The sequence below is a fragment of the Haliotis rufescens genome, unplaced genomic scaffold (assembly GCF_023055435.1).
Source record: "Haliotis rufescens isolate VD_foot unplaced genomic scaffold, xgHalRufe1.0.p SCAF_4, whole genome shotgun sequence".
NCBI classification, from domain to species: domain Eukaryota; kingdom Metazoa; phylum Mollusca; class Gastropoda; order Lepetellida; family Haliotidae; genus Haliotis; species Haliotis rufescens.
This window is the reverse complement of record NW_025964112.1, coordinates 36,503,131-36,518,872: the sequence shown is the minus strand read 5'-3', so window position 1 is coordinate 36,518,872 and position 15,742 is coordinate 36,503,131. Positions and strand designations below refer to the sequence as shown.

Here is a 15,742-nt window from a genome sequence, read left to right as displayed (position 1 = left end):
CTGTACTCAGGCCTAGGACAGGCAAACTGGTGATTGATAGGGTGAACATCTACCAGTGCTGTACTCAGGCCTAGGACAGGCAAACTGGTGATTGATAGGGTGAACATCTACCAGTGCTGTACTCTTGCCTAGGACAGGCAAACTGGTGATTGATAGGGTGAACATCTACCAGTGTTGAACTCTCGACTAGGACAGGCAAACTGGTGATTGATAGGGTGAACATCTACCAGTGTTGAACTCTCGCCTAGGACAGGCAAACTGGTGATTGATAGGATGAACATCTACCAGTGTTGAACTCTCACCTAGGACAGGCAAACTGGCGATTGATAGGGTGAACATCTACCAATGCTGTACTCAGGCCTAGGACAGGCAAACTGGTGATTGATAGGGTGAACATCTACCAGTGCTGTACTCTCACCTAGGACAGGCCAACTGGTGATTGATAGGGTGAACATCTACCAGTGTTGAACTCTCGCCTAGGACAGGCAAACTGGTGGGTGATAGGATGAACATCTACCAGTGCTGCACTCAGGCCTAGAACAGGCCAACTGGTGATTGATAGGGTGAACATCTACCAATGCTGTACTCAGGCCTAGGACAGGCAAACTGGTGATTGATAGGGTGAACATCTACCAGTGCTGTACTCAGGCCTAGGACAGGCAAACTGGTGATTAATAGGGTGAACATCTACCAATGCTGTACTCAGGCCTAGGACAGGCAAACTGGTGATTGATAGGGTGAACATCTACCAGTGCTGTACTCTCGCCTAGGTCAGGCAAACTGGTGATTGATAGGGTGAACATCTACCAGTGTTGAACTCTCACCTAGGACAGGCAAACTGGTGATTGATAGGGTGAACATCTACCAGTGTTGAACTCTCACCTAGGACAGGCAAACTGGCGATTGATAGGGTGAACATCTACCAGTGCTGTACTCAGGCCTAGGACAGGCAAACTGGTGATTGATAGGGTGAACATCTACCAGTGCTGTACTCAGGCCTAGGACAGGCAAACTGGTGATTGATAGGGTAAACATCTACCAGTGCTGTACTCAGGCCTAGGACAGGCAAACTGGTGATTGATAGGGTAAACATCTACCAGTGCTGTACTCAGGCCTAGGACAGGCAAACTGGTGATTGATAGGGTGAACATCTACCAGTGCTGTACTCAGGCCTAGGACAGCAAACTAGTGGCCCAATGGGCATACATCTACCAATGTTGTACTCTGACCTAGGACAGCCAACTGGTTGTCAAATGGGCGAACTTCTACTAGTGCTGTACTCTGACCAAGGACAGGCAAACTGGTGGTTGATAGAGTCAGCATCTATCAATTCTGCTTGAGTGGAGTACAAAGTCAGATCAAAGGGTAACAACTGAGATGCTGATCAGCAAAATATTACCCGTATACAGCATCTTGACAACCATGGACAAGAGAGGGCAATGAGGAGAAGACATTGTTACTATAGTTACTATAATGGCACAATGGCAATGAGGGTTAACAATCACTGTTATGGCAAGGTCTTATTCTGGTGCACTATATTGTATTTGACAACATCACACCATCATCAACTGGCAATGAGGCACATTGCACATTTCAACAATACGATCATCCAAAACTTTAATTCCACTAAAATGATCTATTATTACAATAAAACAATTATTAAAAAGATGAACTGCTAAGAATCCTTCAGTTGGAGTAAAATTTTGCCACAGTGTTGAAGAAAAAACACATAAAGATCCTGATGACATATTCCTAAAAACTAATGAATAAATACAGAAAATACCTCACTGACTTGTAAATATATGAAATTAACCTCAAGAGTGAGTGAGTGAGTATGGTTTTACGCCGCTTTTAGCATTATTCCAGCAATATCACGGCGGGAGACACCAGAAATGGGCTTCACACATTGTACCCATGTCGGGAATCGAACCCGGGTCTTCGGCGTGACGAGCGAATACTTTAACCACTAGGCTACCCGACCGCCCCTTCACCTCAAGATAACAATACATAAACAACAGACATTTACAAGGTAATAAGGACAAAATCAGACAAAGTCTCCTCCAATAATTAATCAACATGACATCACTCCAAACATCTGAAATCCTAATTCTTCAGTTACACACATAATTCTAATACACCATTACTTAGAGACATACTTCCTAATCAGTTAATCCTACCTAAATCCCCTGTAATCCCTGACCCCATTACCCATATTTCGTACATACCTGTCGCCCATGTCCCATGAATGTCAACATAACCATAACAAGTCTCCTACACCTTTCCTGCTTTGATCCTACGGTAAACAATCTTGGAATTTCATGTACAAATGGCTACCCCCAAATCCCCTCAAATCACATTCTTCGCCACACTTATCATGAGATTTCAAAGCAGCGGCAAACAGATTTGCCACCAAATGGCTCCACTGTCAATATTTTTGCGAGAATCTTATTCAAAAGATACACCATCTTGGTTTCAATGTGTGTTTACTTACGTCCACATCATTGGATTACCTTGATACAAAAATATGATGGAGAAAAATGTACCTACGCGAGATGAAGACTGTGGAGTCTCTGTTTCAAAAAAAAAAATTGAAAACCCAATGGTGTGTTCTTAATGCAATAAAAAAAATGAGATAATGTTTTTAATTTTTTTTTTTGGCTGTGTTACATTTCGTCGTTAAATGAAGATTCTTTCAGTCAATGAAAGATGTTAAAATGCAAGTGGGCGTCCTTATCACATACTTGGCAAGTTATTCAGAATATTTTGAGTTATACGACCATAGAATGCTTGAGAACACTCCTATTTGAACATAGATAAGGTTTGTTATTAATAGCATGATGATATTTTTTACATAAAACTTAACAAATACAGAAGTGGAAATATTCTCAACACTCTCTCAATAAACCTTCACATAATCATTATGATTTGTGAGAGCAGTTCTTTGGTGAACCTGCTTTTGTGGACATATTATATTCATGTGACAGAGATGTTAGTGTGATTAGCAGTTCTACTCAGCTCTATAAGGAACAAACTCTATCCTTTAAGGATCAGGCGTTTAAACAAATATTCAACAGTTATCAATTTTACAGACAGTAGTCATATATGTTTTAATAAATACATTTTCTTTTGATATTCCCAGCCGAATCAAGTTGTAGACACATGTCGAAGTCAGCAGTATCGCAGCATTATAGGAACGAACATGAACAATTATCCACAACATTTCTGTACAGTGCAACACAATCAGCCATGTCACACATTGGGACCATCCAATCCTCATTTTTATGGTAGGGGATACAAGGAACATATTCTGACAAAATCGCCAAGAAGGTATTTTTAAAATAGGAAATAAAGTGAGAAAACCCTTTCCATATTCATAAGGAATGTCTGCCAAAAGCAGGATCGATTGAACGATACTGACTGTATCATGAGTATCACAATCAAATTGTGATGATATCAGGTGATTGCGAAAGGTGAGTGTATCCTGCCCCACCAGTTGCACGTGCACCCATCAGAAACTCATGCAAAGGCAAGTCAACTGTTAGCCTGAAAAAGCACATGAACATATGGTTCATGTCAAAATAGGGAATTGAATCGGACATCAATTTTGTCAATGATGTGTCTTTTATGGAAATGTCCTCCACAGGTCTACCATATAACTTTTTGAAAGATTTAGTGAGGCCTTGAATACTAGAACCTTGATCGAACAACTTCTGAACAGGCGTCATATGACGCTCTTTGAAATCTTGGTAGAAAGAGCATGCTCAAAATTCATTTTTATAATATCTCCTTGTCTAATCAATAAAATCCAATTTCTTTGTGTAAATGAATGAAGCAAAACTTAATATTCAACGAGAGAAGAAAATTCAATTTTAAAACTCTAGGAATAGACTTTCTGGGCAACAGTAAGTGTAACATTAACCCATATTTACAAACAGCTTTGTTACTGTAGAACTTTGGGGGAAGTGCAATGACATGACCCTCTTCTCAGCTGCATGAGGTTGGCAATAATCTCATTTACATGCTGAATCTAACAAGACAGTTGTGACAGGGATGTTTCCTTTCTGTATTAAATCAGACCACATTGGGCTTGGATGCACCACAAATCTCTGCTAAATACAAGCATTAAATCAGGGATGAATTGACAAGTCATGTACATGGTTGTTCATTTCGGTGTCAATTTCTAATCCCTCCACATTGGGTATAAGGTAGTTCTGATGTGGGGTCTGTTGTACACCACTACTTGTGATACATTCAGTTGTTGGGTAAACATGTAACGCCCCGGTTAACAGGCTAACTCTCACGGAGAGAGAATATTTCATGTTAACTCATTTCCGCTGTTGATTCAAGATATTGAAATCAACATGACAATGGTTATTTTCAATTTATTTACATATGGTCTTAAGAGCTTTTAAAATTTTCAATTAAAGACATCACATGCAACATGTCTTGAGTATCTTTCAGATTAATGAATGGGTTTTTTTCCTGCTTAACAAAATTACATCAATTAAAACCACAGACATATTTTTGTGATACAATTTGGAAAATTTGGCTTTGTTAAAGTATGATAAATACAAGTAATTGAAATTATCAACAACAACAATAATACTTAAATAAAGCCTTTGAGCAAACTATGTTATTTCTACAATGATTGTCATATCAGCAGGATAAAATGTCCCATGTGCAGTATTGTGCAGTATTGTGAGTGATGTTGATTGCATGTTCATTTCATGTGCAATGTACATCAATATGTTCCACCTGTCAGTCGTGTATCACACATCATGTTGAGTGTGGGGAGGTAGATTGCATGTTAGTTTCATGTGACATGTCCATCAATATGTTCCAACTGTCAGTTCTGTGCCCAACACAACATATTGAGTGTGTTGTGGAAGACTGCATGTTAGTTTCATGTGATATGTACATCGATATCTTCCTTGAGATGTCTGTCAACATACATTATATATCACTGGAAATGTGTTACCCTTGAAAGAATAGGAGGTCATTTCTGAGAAACAATTTATATATGCAATATATGACATAAATTAATTAGTTTGGTTTTTTTAAATATGAAATTCATGGATTTCAATATTCTTGCTCTTTTTTCACATCATTCTTAAAACAGATGCTACAAACTTCATCTGTGTCTAATTCAAGGGTTTATCTGCCCAATAAGTATTTGCCTTCATACAAACACAACCTATGCAATTCCTGTAAAAATAAATTCTCAAATTCTTATAAAAATCTGAAAATATCCCGTAATTTCAACCTTAGTTTTAATGCTGTGGATATAAATCTCTTTGGACATAACATGATATTAAAAGTCCTTAAATAAATGTGTCCCCCCTAGAGTTCACCATAGCACACATGGGGTGTCAAGAAATGTTGTCTATTTCGGTCATTGGGTTAATGTTACAGCAACCTCTACACATTACTATACAATGGAGATACCATACGTCATGTTGACAGACACAAAGCCGTCCAGTCAGCTTGTCTATTGCCATATAGACAACATGAACAGGGCTCAAAGTCTCATGAAGGTCACTTTTTCTATATCATAGCTTGAGAAGAGGTTGAATAGTAATGAAAATATACTGTCAGTCAAACGAGGGGGTTATCATGTCATTTATTCAAATCTTTCCGTAAGAAATACTTTACCGGTTACAGCTGTGAGGTTTCTATGGAGATAGTAATAGGGCTCTATGCCAATATTTTTTATCACTTTATTTCTCTTTTCTTGGGTACAAATAGGGCATGTTATTTCAATACTGTATTACATTTTGTTGATCAATGAGAATATATGAAGTAAATTTATTGTTATACATATAAAATACATGTAGCATAGGCAAATTTGTCAATACAGTATGATTATTCAAAAAAGATATGACGACCAGAAGGTCATATCATAATAAAGTAGTGTAGTTTTTTTACATCAGGGAATGCTGATTTGTACTGTGAAAGATTGAAACAAGGATCTTTTTTTGTTTTTTTTGGTTTGATGTTTAACACTGCACTCGTCAGTATTCCAGCTATATGACGGCGGTCAGTTTGGACCAGACAATCCAGTGATTAAAATCAGGAGCATTGATTCACACAATTGGGATACGATGACATGCATCAACCAAGTCAGCAAGCCCGACCACCCAATCCTTTTATTTGCCTCTTACGACAAGCATAGTCGCCTTTTACTGCAAGCATGGGTTGCTGAGGACCTATTCTGACCTTGGTTGAACCAAGGACGTGGCTGACACATTAACCACTGAGCTACCTGACCCTCACATTAAGTGAGTGATTTGGGTTTAATGTCACTTTGAATAGTATTTCAGTTGTATGAGCTAAATGATATTGATTAATTTGGGATGAAAGAACAAGGTGATGCATGTCTTAAATGTTTACCACTTCGGTGAAACCCAGGAACATTGGAACAGACGAACCTGGTTGATTGTGTGCCATCAGAAACTTGTCATAGGCACTAAAATGAGTATATGTGACCTGGTTGGTAGTCTGTCATAAGGATCATGATCAGGTTTGTTTGTTTGTATGTTTATTTGTTTGTTGTTTAACACCATACTCAGCAGTATTCAAGCAAAATGACAGCATCCTGTAAATAATTGAATTTAGACCAGACAATCCAGTGACTGATAATGTGAACAACGATCCCCCTATCAGGACATGATGACACGTCATCAACCAAGTCACTGTGCCTGAACACTCAATCCACTGGTCATCTCTTACGACCAGCATAGGTTGCTGTGGACCAATTCAACCCCAGATTCCCCATGGGGTCATGATAAGTAAAAATGTTGAATTCGATCACATGCTAATTGAATATGCGCACAGCTAAGGGAGGCAACTCTGAACAGCCAATTCCGGCATGTTAGACATCTTATCTATCCAAGCACAAAATATATTTAATATATTCATCAAATTCTTAACTATCAAACTGACCATCATTACAAAAAATAATTCACATAATAAAAGAATTCCTTCACGTATCCATTCTTCAACCAAGATCAGTTGGGGAAATATAAAAAATATATCTCATGTCACGTATTCATTTTACAACCAAAATCAGTCGGCTGAATAAAAAAAAATATATCTTGAATAAAAAAAAAGATGTGACTAAAGCCATGGTTAAATATTTAAAAAGCAGAGTAAATTTCATTTAAGGGTAAGAGATATGTAAAGTACAAACTTCACAGAATGAAGTTGGGTCTATGGCTTAAAAACTGAAATGAAAGATTTCAACTTGTTTTCAGACATCCGAAACAGGATTAACAACCCTGTGTTTAATCTCTTTAATCCTATAACCAAAGTGTAAAATGTGGGACTGTTTAAATCAATAAAGGGTAAACAGAATGGCGGAAACAGGGCCTGAAGAAGCTGTCACGGGAAGTGGATTGATTCACAGAATTTTCAGGAGTTCCTGAATTCCTGAGATGGTTGGGAAACTTTCGGATGTTTTTGTTAATTTTGTAATTCCCGTCACATCTTGAGAGATTGTGTATTGACAAACAAAAATTGTTGAGTTATTAACTGACAAATATTTTGGCAAGAAATCAAATTAGTTCACACTACCTGTTGAAGAAGTTCAGTTATTTCAGCAAATCTGTCAAGTCTGGCATCTTTATAATCAACAATGATTATTTGTAGAACTATCATTATTTGCTGTTCTATTAGACTATATAGCATATCCCATTCCACAAAGCGGGACTGTCGTCACACAATGAAAGCATGGTTGTTATGATCACCTTCACACTGAGATTCCTTTATGAAACAGGGCCCATGTCAACAATGTATTATCAGCCAAGGCTTTGTGCAAATACATTATTTAATTTGCAAAATATAAATTTTAATATTGAAATCTTTAAAGTTTATTGTAGGTGTTTTTAATGGTGTTGCATTATGTTTATTTATTTATTTATTTATTTATTTATTTTTATTATTTTTATTATTCATTCATTCATTCATTCATTCATTCATTCACTCACTCACTCACTCAAACCATAGCTACAAAATTGTCACATGACTGAAATACTTCGTTGTAAAAAGCCTTTAGAAATGGAGAGAAAACATCAAGAGAAAAGTCACTTTACGCACTTTTGATCGGTTGAATGATTGGCAAGAAATGGATGAGAATCATCTGAACATACATAAATTGCTATCTACAATGTCATTCAATTATTCTACACAACAAGCAACAGACATAAGCCTCCTTCACTGAACTCTACTATACACAAGCAGTACTTTGTCTATTCAGAAAAGGAATTTAGTAATGTTCAGGGAGCGTGAAATGCACAATGGTGTTTTGGAAATAGACTATATACATTGTAGATCTGTTTCGACTGACTGATGTTTAAAGAAAATATGGCAACTGATGAATCACTGTTCGCAAGATATTCTGTTGTAAAGATTGTAAGTATATCAATACTTAGATGCCAAACATCTGACTCAGTCTGTCAACTCATAACTCAATAAAGTTTGTTTTCTTTAATAAATAAAAATGAAAGAAAATTTGAGTAAATTGATCAATTACCTTTCAAACAAATTGCCACATGATACATTTTTCACAAAAAATAAAAAAATAAATTGGAATTTATTTTTCATTTTATCAGTTTAATGCATGAAATTAATTACTTGTCAGTGCATGAGGATTTATAATAATCTTTCAGAACAGAGTGGTTCCACTGATCAAAGACAATATCATATAGAATTCAATATGATCAAAAATGACACTAAAGACACAATATCTTTATGGGCAGTGAAAAACGATGATTGATCATAAAGAAACAATTATCTGATTTCTTATCTTGCTGCTCCATATGTACCGGTAATGATTTATTGAATATATCCCTCATCCAAAACTAAGCTGTAGAGCAATGAAAAGGCACATAAATGCTAATCAACAGACTATTGTAATATTAATCAGTTTGATCTATTGGAAGTTGGTAGCGGTACTTAAGCAAAAGAATCTATATTTGTATTAATAGCCAATAACTGCCTCTTGATGTGGTTTTGTAATCTTTAATATCCTTTGTGTGCAGCTTTCATATTGAGATTTATTACAAAATGTCCTGTGTGCCTGGGAGTACTTGGAACAGTTTGCCTTTCAGGTTGTTACATAAATGGACATAAATGGACATAAATGATGATGATCATCATCATCATCATCATCATCATAATTCCCATCACTTAGGATCATCTGAGGTGTACAGTACGGGCACAAACAGTACTGGGTGGTAAAAAGTACCAGCCAAATCAGGAACTAAATTTTCCACGGTTCCACAACAGAAATTGTTCGGATAGATTTGGGGGGAAAATCCCATGAAATATGCTACCTTACGATCATCCAATGAGCGGGTTTACAAAGATAAGCTGGGAACATGCTAAACAGTACAGTAAAGTCATTAATCCAAGCCAATCACAAGGATCAAACAGGATTTACAACTCTTACACACTCTTATCTTCTAACTCTTGATCTATGAGGATAAAGTGTACATGATTTGTCTCTAAACACTCTGGGATGAGAAATTGTGTCATTTTATCAGTGGTCAATGTGGACACTAAACACCGGACATCCTCTCCTGTCGTCAATTTCATATTATTTATAACGTCGGCGGGCAGATCCGTGACAACAAATATACTGTGTACAAGTCAAGTCAAGTATTTACTGATCTCTGTTTGAGAAGACTGAACAGTGGCTTTATTTTCTCTCATTATTGACTAAAAAGAAAACATTCTTTCATTCTTCCGATTTAGGTAACCAAGTTTTAAAAGTATAAACAGTAACATTGATATACATTTTGATATCTGGCTATTAAATTTGCATTTCCAATGGAAGTGATTTTAGCTGCATTAAAGATACTGGATCACATTTGTATATGTTCTTTTGTCATATGTCTCAATATATCAAGATTACTAGTCCTCTCCTAATTTTTCCAGGGCATATGATTCACTTGAAGGAAATGAAAATTAATATCTAAACTCATTTGGTTTTTCTAAACTAGAAAATCATTTTAAATGGATAGAAATAATTCAATTAATCTTTTCAAGTTTGAAAAATATAAACAAAAATATTGCAGATGAAAATTAGGATATTTGAGCATCTAAACTGTCGAGAATATTTTTTTAAGTCAAACGTCTTAGATTACAAGTGTAAAGTTACATGACTTTGAAACTGTTGAAAGCACTAGAAACACTCCACACACAGTAGATGATTGAGGGGATCCATCAAATAGACACCTAACTTTCGCTGCTCTTTTCAAAACTGTTGAAAGCACAAGAAACACTCTGTTCCACACACAGTAGATGATTGACAGGATCCAGCAAATAGACACCTAACTTTCACTGCTCTTTTATGTGAGGAATGTTACAAATCCTTATTCAAACTACCATTCGCCTGTCTGGAAATCTAAAAATATTGCACTGCTTAAATTCTGACATGTTACATTACAACAAAGATCGAAAATGTTTTTTAAGAAAATGCTCAGACGCTGACAATCCACAGCAATGTCAAAATTCAGCAAAATATTTGCACACAATTTATCATAAGCTGCATCAGATCAGCAAGCAATTGGCAACTGTGACAAACAATAAATCTGACAATGAAACAGACAAAACATAGATGATATCTCAGTCATACTGACTGAAACCAAAACATTCAACATAACTACATACGGTTATATAGCAAGATCTGTTTGAAACCACTTATGATTTAGTTCAACAGGAAAAGAGTGCATGCATTAAGTTCTCAATCATGTATTTTGGTTCACCCTCTTTTTCACATCTAATTTATATTCACAAAAGAATGAATGAAATCAAGATTAAAACCTTTTGTGACATTTCCTCTTCCAGACTGAATTTTAACATATCATATACGTCAAGCTTTGATTGTTTCATTCTAAAAGCAACCAGTACTTCCTTAAAAGTTTCATGACATTTCAGTCCTCTGGACTGCAGCAAGGTGATCCTTTCTACCCCTTCATTTCCATGCAAGATGATGAATTTGCATATCAACATCCATATCCTGTTATTCTATCACACTCCATACATCAAGTTTTGATAGTTTCATTCTGAATACAGTGATGACTTCCCTGAAAGTAAAATTGCATCAAAGAAACTTAATATTTAAATAGCTGGACTGCAACAAGGTGCTTCCTTTTGCCCTGATATGTTAATGTAAGATGATGAATTTGCATATCTACATAGATATCTAATTTCAATATTACACTTCATAAATCAAGTTTACATAGTTTCTTTCTGAAAGCAGCAAGTACTTCCTAATAAGTAAAACAACATTTAAGAAACTTTATATTCAAATATCTGGACTGCAATAAGGCCTTTCCTTTTGCCCTATATAGTAAATGCTATTGGATGAAATCCCATTTCCATAATATCTAATTTCAGTATGAATGGATTGGCCCGATAGACATGTCCATGGTCAGAGTAACACCAACTGAGGAGACAAATTCTGACATCTCTTTGGCTTTGTACTTGTAAGCCAAACTGTCCTCCTCAGGAGATCACCAAGTACAATACATTTTGTGAGCTGTTGTTAGAAGAATGCCTAAGATCCTGCCCTGATCCCTCTAAGTGTCAGGAATGCAACAAAGTAGATGTAAATCCCTGTCAAATATTCAAAGGTTTTGAAACTTGCAAAAAGTCTCCCCTTTTCACAAATATACATCAATTGCAAAACCTCTCAAAGCATTTTTAGCATGTTTTAAAATTCAAAGTGTAACAATCTACATAGACACTGCATGTCTGCCACAGTTGAAGACCTGCTGAAGAACATGGAACCTGAAGTATACATAGTAGAGGGGCCAAGAAAGTGAGTGAGTGCATAAAGTTTGAAAATGTGGTCACAGTTTCATGACATTTCACTCTTGTAGACTGCAGCTATGGGATCCTTTCTACCCAATCACTTCCATGATAGTGAGTGAGTGAGTGAGTTTGGTTTAATGCTGCTTTTAACAGTATTCCAGTTATATATCGCGGCGTGTCAGCTTAATGTGGGAGGAAAGCCCGAAGTGATGCAGGTCTCGGACGTTTACCACTTCGGTGAAACCCACGAGCACGGGTATTGTGCTGACAAACCTAGAAACATAATCGGGGCGAACCTGGATTCGAACCCACAATCATAGGTTTCTGGAGTGCCCAAGGGACGCAACTCTGCACAGCGAATCGCGGTGCCTTAGACGACTGGGCCACCCGTGCCCCCACTTCCATGATAGATTCATGACATTTCAGTCTTGTAGACTGCAGCAAGGGGATCCTTTCTACCCCATCACTTCCATGATGGATTCATGACATTTCAGTCTTGTAGACTGCAGCAAGGGGATCCTTTCTACCCCATCACTTCCATGATGGATTCATGACATTTCAGTCTTGTAGACTGCAGCAAGGGGATCCTTTCTACCCCATCACTTCCATGATGGATTCATGACATTTCAGTCTTGTAGACTGCAGCAAGGGGATCCTTTCTACCCCATCACTTCCATGATAGATTCATGACATTTCAGTCTTGTAGACTGCAGCAAGGGGATCCTTTCTACCCCATCACTTCCATGATGGATTCATGACATTTCAGTCTTGTAGACTGCAGCAAGGGGATTCTTTCTACCCCATCACTTCCATGATAGATTCATGACATTTCAGTCTTGTAGACTGCAGCAAGGGGATCCTTTCTACCCCATCACTTCCATGATAGATTCATGACATTTCAGTCTTGTAGACTGCAGCAAGGGGATCCTTTCTACCCCATCACTTCCATGATGGATTCATGATATTTCAGTCTTGTAGACTGCAGCAAGGGGATCCTTTCTACCCCATCACTTCCATGATGGATTCATGACATTTCAGTCTTGTAGACTGCAGCAAGGGGATCCTTTCTACCCCATCACTTCCATGATGGATTCATGACATTTCAGTCTTGTAGACTGCAGCAAGGGGATTCTTTCTACCCCATCACTTCCATGATGGATTCATGACATTTCAGTCTTGTAGACTGCAGCAAGGGGATTCTTTCTACCCCATCACTTCCATGATAGATTCATGACATTTCAGTCTTGTAGACTGCAGCAAGGGGATCCTTTCTACCCCATCACTTCCATGATAGATTCATGACATTTCAGTCTTGTAGACTGCAGCAAGGGGATCCTTTCTACCCCATCACTTCCATGATGGATTCATGATATTTCAGTCTTGTAGACTGCAGCAAGGGGATCCTTTCTACCCCATCACTTCCATGATGGATTCATGACATTTCAGTCTTGTAGACTGCAGCAAGGGGATCCTTTCTACCCCATCACTTCCATGCAAGAGGATGAATTTGTGAGCATTAACATTTGTCCATATATATAGATATTAAGTTTCTCAAATGTCATTTTACTTTCAGGGAAGTAATCACTGTATTCAGAATGAAACTATCAAAACCTGACATGTACTGTCATATTGGAACTTGATACAAATGACAGGTACTTGCTGAGTACATTCCGGGTTCTAGTATTATAAATTTTTATTTGTTTCGATGTTTATAAATGAGTAAATGAGAATGTTTTACGCTACTTTTAGCAATAATCCAGCAATATCGTGGCAGGGGATACCAGAAATAGGCTTCACACATTATGCCCATGTGGGGACTCGAACCCTGATCTTCAGCTTGACGAGTGAACACTTTAACCACTTGGCTACCCCACCGCCACTTTTATATGAGAATGAACAGTCTGCGCCTGGTTAATGTTATCTTTAGGTTGTAAGAAAGGATACAATTGGCAATTCCGCTGCCCACATGGCATAAATTGTTTCTAAGTGATTAATCATATAATATATGTTTGTACTACTTAAAACATGATTAATATCGTGATCCGTGAATTATTTGACAACATGGTATACTGGTAGATATCTATATTAATAAATGCTTTTTTAGTAATAACTAAAGTAATTTCACTGGGAGTTCTACAAAGTGGTTAGATATTGAGAAATAGATGAAATATTGGTTAATATATGTGTGTATATATATAACAATTGTGAGTTTTACATATAATCATGCCACACACAACAAACAAGATATTTAACATATACAGTGAGGAGTTTGTTTCATAGGTCAATATGAGTTATTTATCTGTCAGAAGGTGAATATACAAATACTAATCATTATCACTACACACATTACTTACCATTAATTGGATCTGTGAATTATACAAAATAAAATCATTATAAACATAATTGTCTTTACAAATGCATTTTTTCAGAAATTATGAATATTATATTTTTAACACTAATGCCATTAAATGGATCTGTGAATTATACAAAATAAATCATCATAAACATAATTGTCGAAATAAACATTTTTTGCAAATTATGACTATTTCTTTTTAACACTTACCAGTAATCAACTGAGTTGATTACCTGCAGATTCTACATCAACTAATGACTGTGATGATATTCATAAACACTGCATAAGGAGCAAGCAACCATTCATACATATTCAACACATGGTTGTTCTTGAAGCTAGTTTCTATGCACATAATCAGCAGATTTTCTGCAGCATAATGCCAAGATAGATTATTCTGTCAGAACCACAAATCCCTCAAAATCCAACAGAATACTAAGACGAGATTAATATAAAGATATATGTCATAAAATATTTACACAGAGATTTATAACACTATCAACAACAAGAAAAACTGTTTTGTTCTTTTCAAACTATTCATGTGGCTTTAAAAATTCAAAGGTTATCATCAAGTGTTTCCTTCATCTGACTAATATAAATCAAAACGTGAAGCCGTAAATCGTTACACACGCTACGTATAAAGAAATAAAAGCGACCAAACTATTTCGATAATTAAAAAATCTCAGCCAAAAGCAGAAAACAAACCCAAGGTAAAAATGTAATTTTGTTGCGTCACACTATAACCTTTATAGACAAATGAAATCAAAGACATGTTCACATAAAAAAAACGAGTGAATTGAAAAAAAATAAACATGGACCATGTTTTTGTGAAACGCTCTGTAGGATACCATCATATAGATCTGTGCAAAGGAAGACATGCTAAGACTTCATGTCACAACTTACAAAACATCAATCTGAGACTTCAACCACTTTTCCAAGCCTGAGTCAAGTAAAATTCTGTTTGGTCTTGTACTAACACTAAATTATAAATAAAAATTGTACCATGAGTGAAGTTCCGACTAGCAGGATTAAACATTTTTGGCACGGCCAAAAATATGTTATGTCCCTGGATTTCACAGAAGGATGGTCATCCTGATTGTATAAAAGCAAGCTGACACCTTGATAAAACGGAAATTCTGTTAATGCCCACTCACTGTCATGCTCATTAGTTGTCATCATAATATGTACAGTTTTCGTCTCATACTGTATGAGTGCTTGTCTGTACACCTCCATCTCAGTGCCAGGGTGTTGTCTATAGCAAACCCATCATCTGTGACAGCAAGTGTCATGTGTGTCTGTTCATGTTATCAGTCTCGTCAATATCAAGGCCTTGGTGATCACACAATGACACTCGAGGAGTGCACATATGGTTGTTGTGTTTGTATTGCACCATGAATGAATCAGGATGTAATAAACCATGTCATCATCACTGCAGTGATGTCCGGTATTGAAACAAAATCTTTTATAATCTGTGATAAATATTATGGTTTAGTGGTGAGTGAGTATGGTTTTACGCCACTTTGGGCAATATTTCAAAAATATCATGGCAGGGAACACCAGCAATGGACACCTATA

The 15,742-nt window shown here is 36.7% G+C and overlaps 1 protein-coding gene and 1 long non-coding RNA gene across 13 annotated transcripts in view; one reads left to right on the top strand and one right to left on the bottom strand.

The window, feature by feature from the left end:
- Positions 1 to 15,742, bottom strand: part of LOC124134705 (titin homolog) — a 171,274-nt gene that overhangs the window by 50,128 nt on the left and 105,404 nt on the right. For 9 of the 12 annotated variants that reach the window (XM_048381983.1, XM_048381987.1, XM_048381988.1 and 6 more), the window contains one exon: positions 14,172 to 14,183. The exons of the other annotated variants lie outside the window; for them this stretch is intronic. In XM_048381983.1, the coding sequence (XP_048237940.1) occupies positions 14,172 to 14,183 (12 nt within the window). The remainder of the gene's footprint in view (positions 1 to 14,171; positions 14,184 to 15,742) is intronic. 12 annotated transcript variants of the gene reach the window in all.
- The window catches only part of LOC124134707, a 48,288-nt gene that overhangs the window by 16,974 nt on the left and 15,572 nt on the right, over positions 1 to 15,742 (top strand). The gene's annotated exons all lie outside the window — the stretch shown is intronic.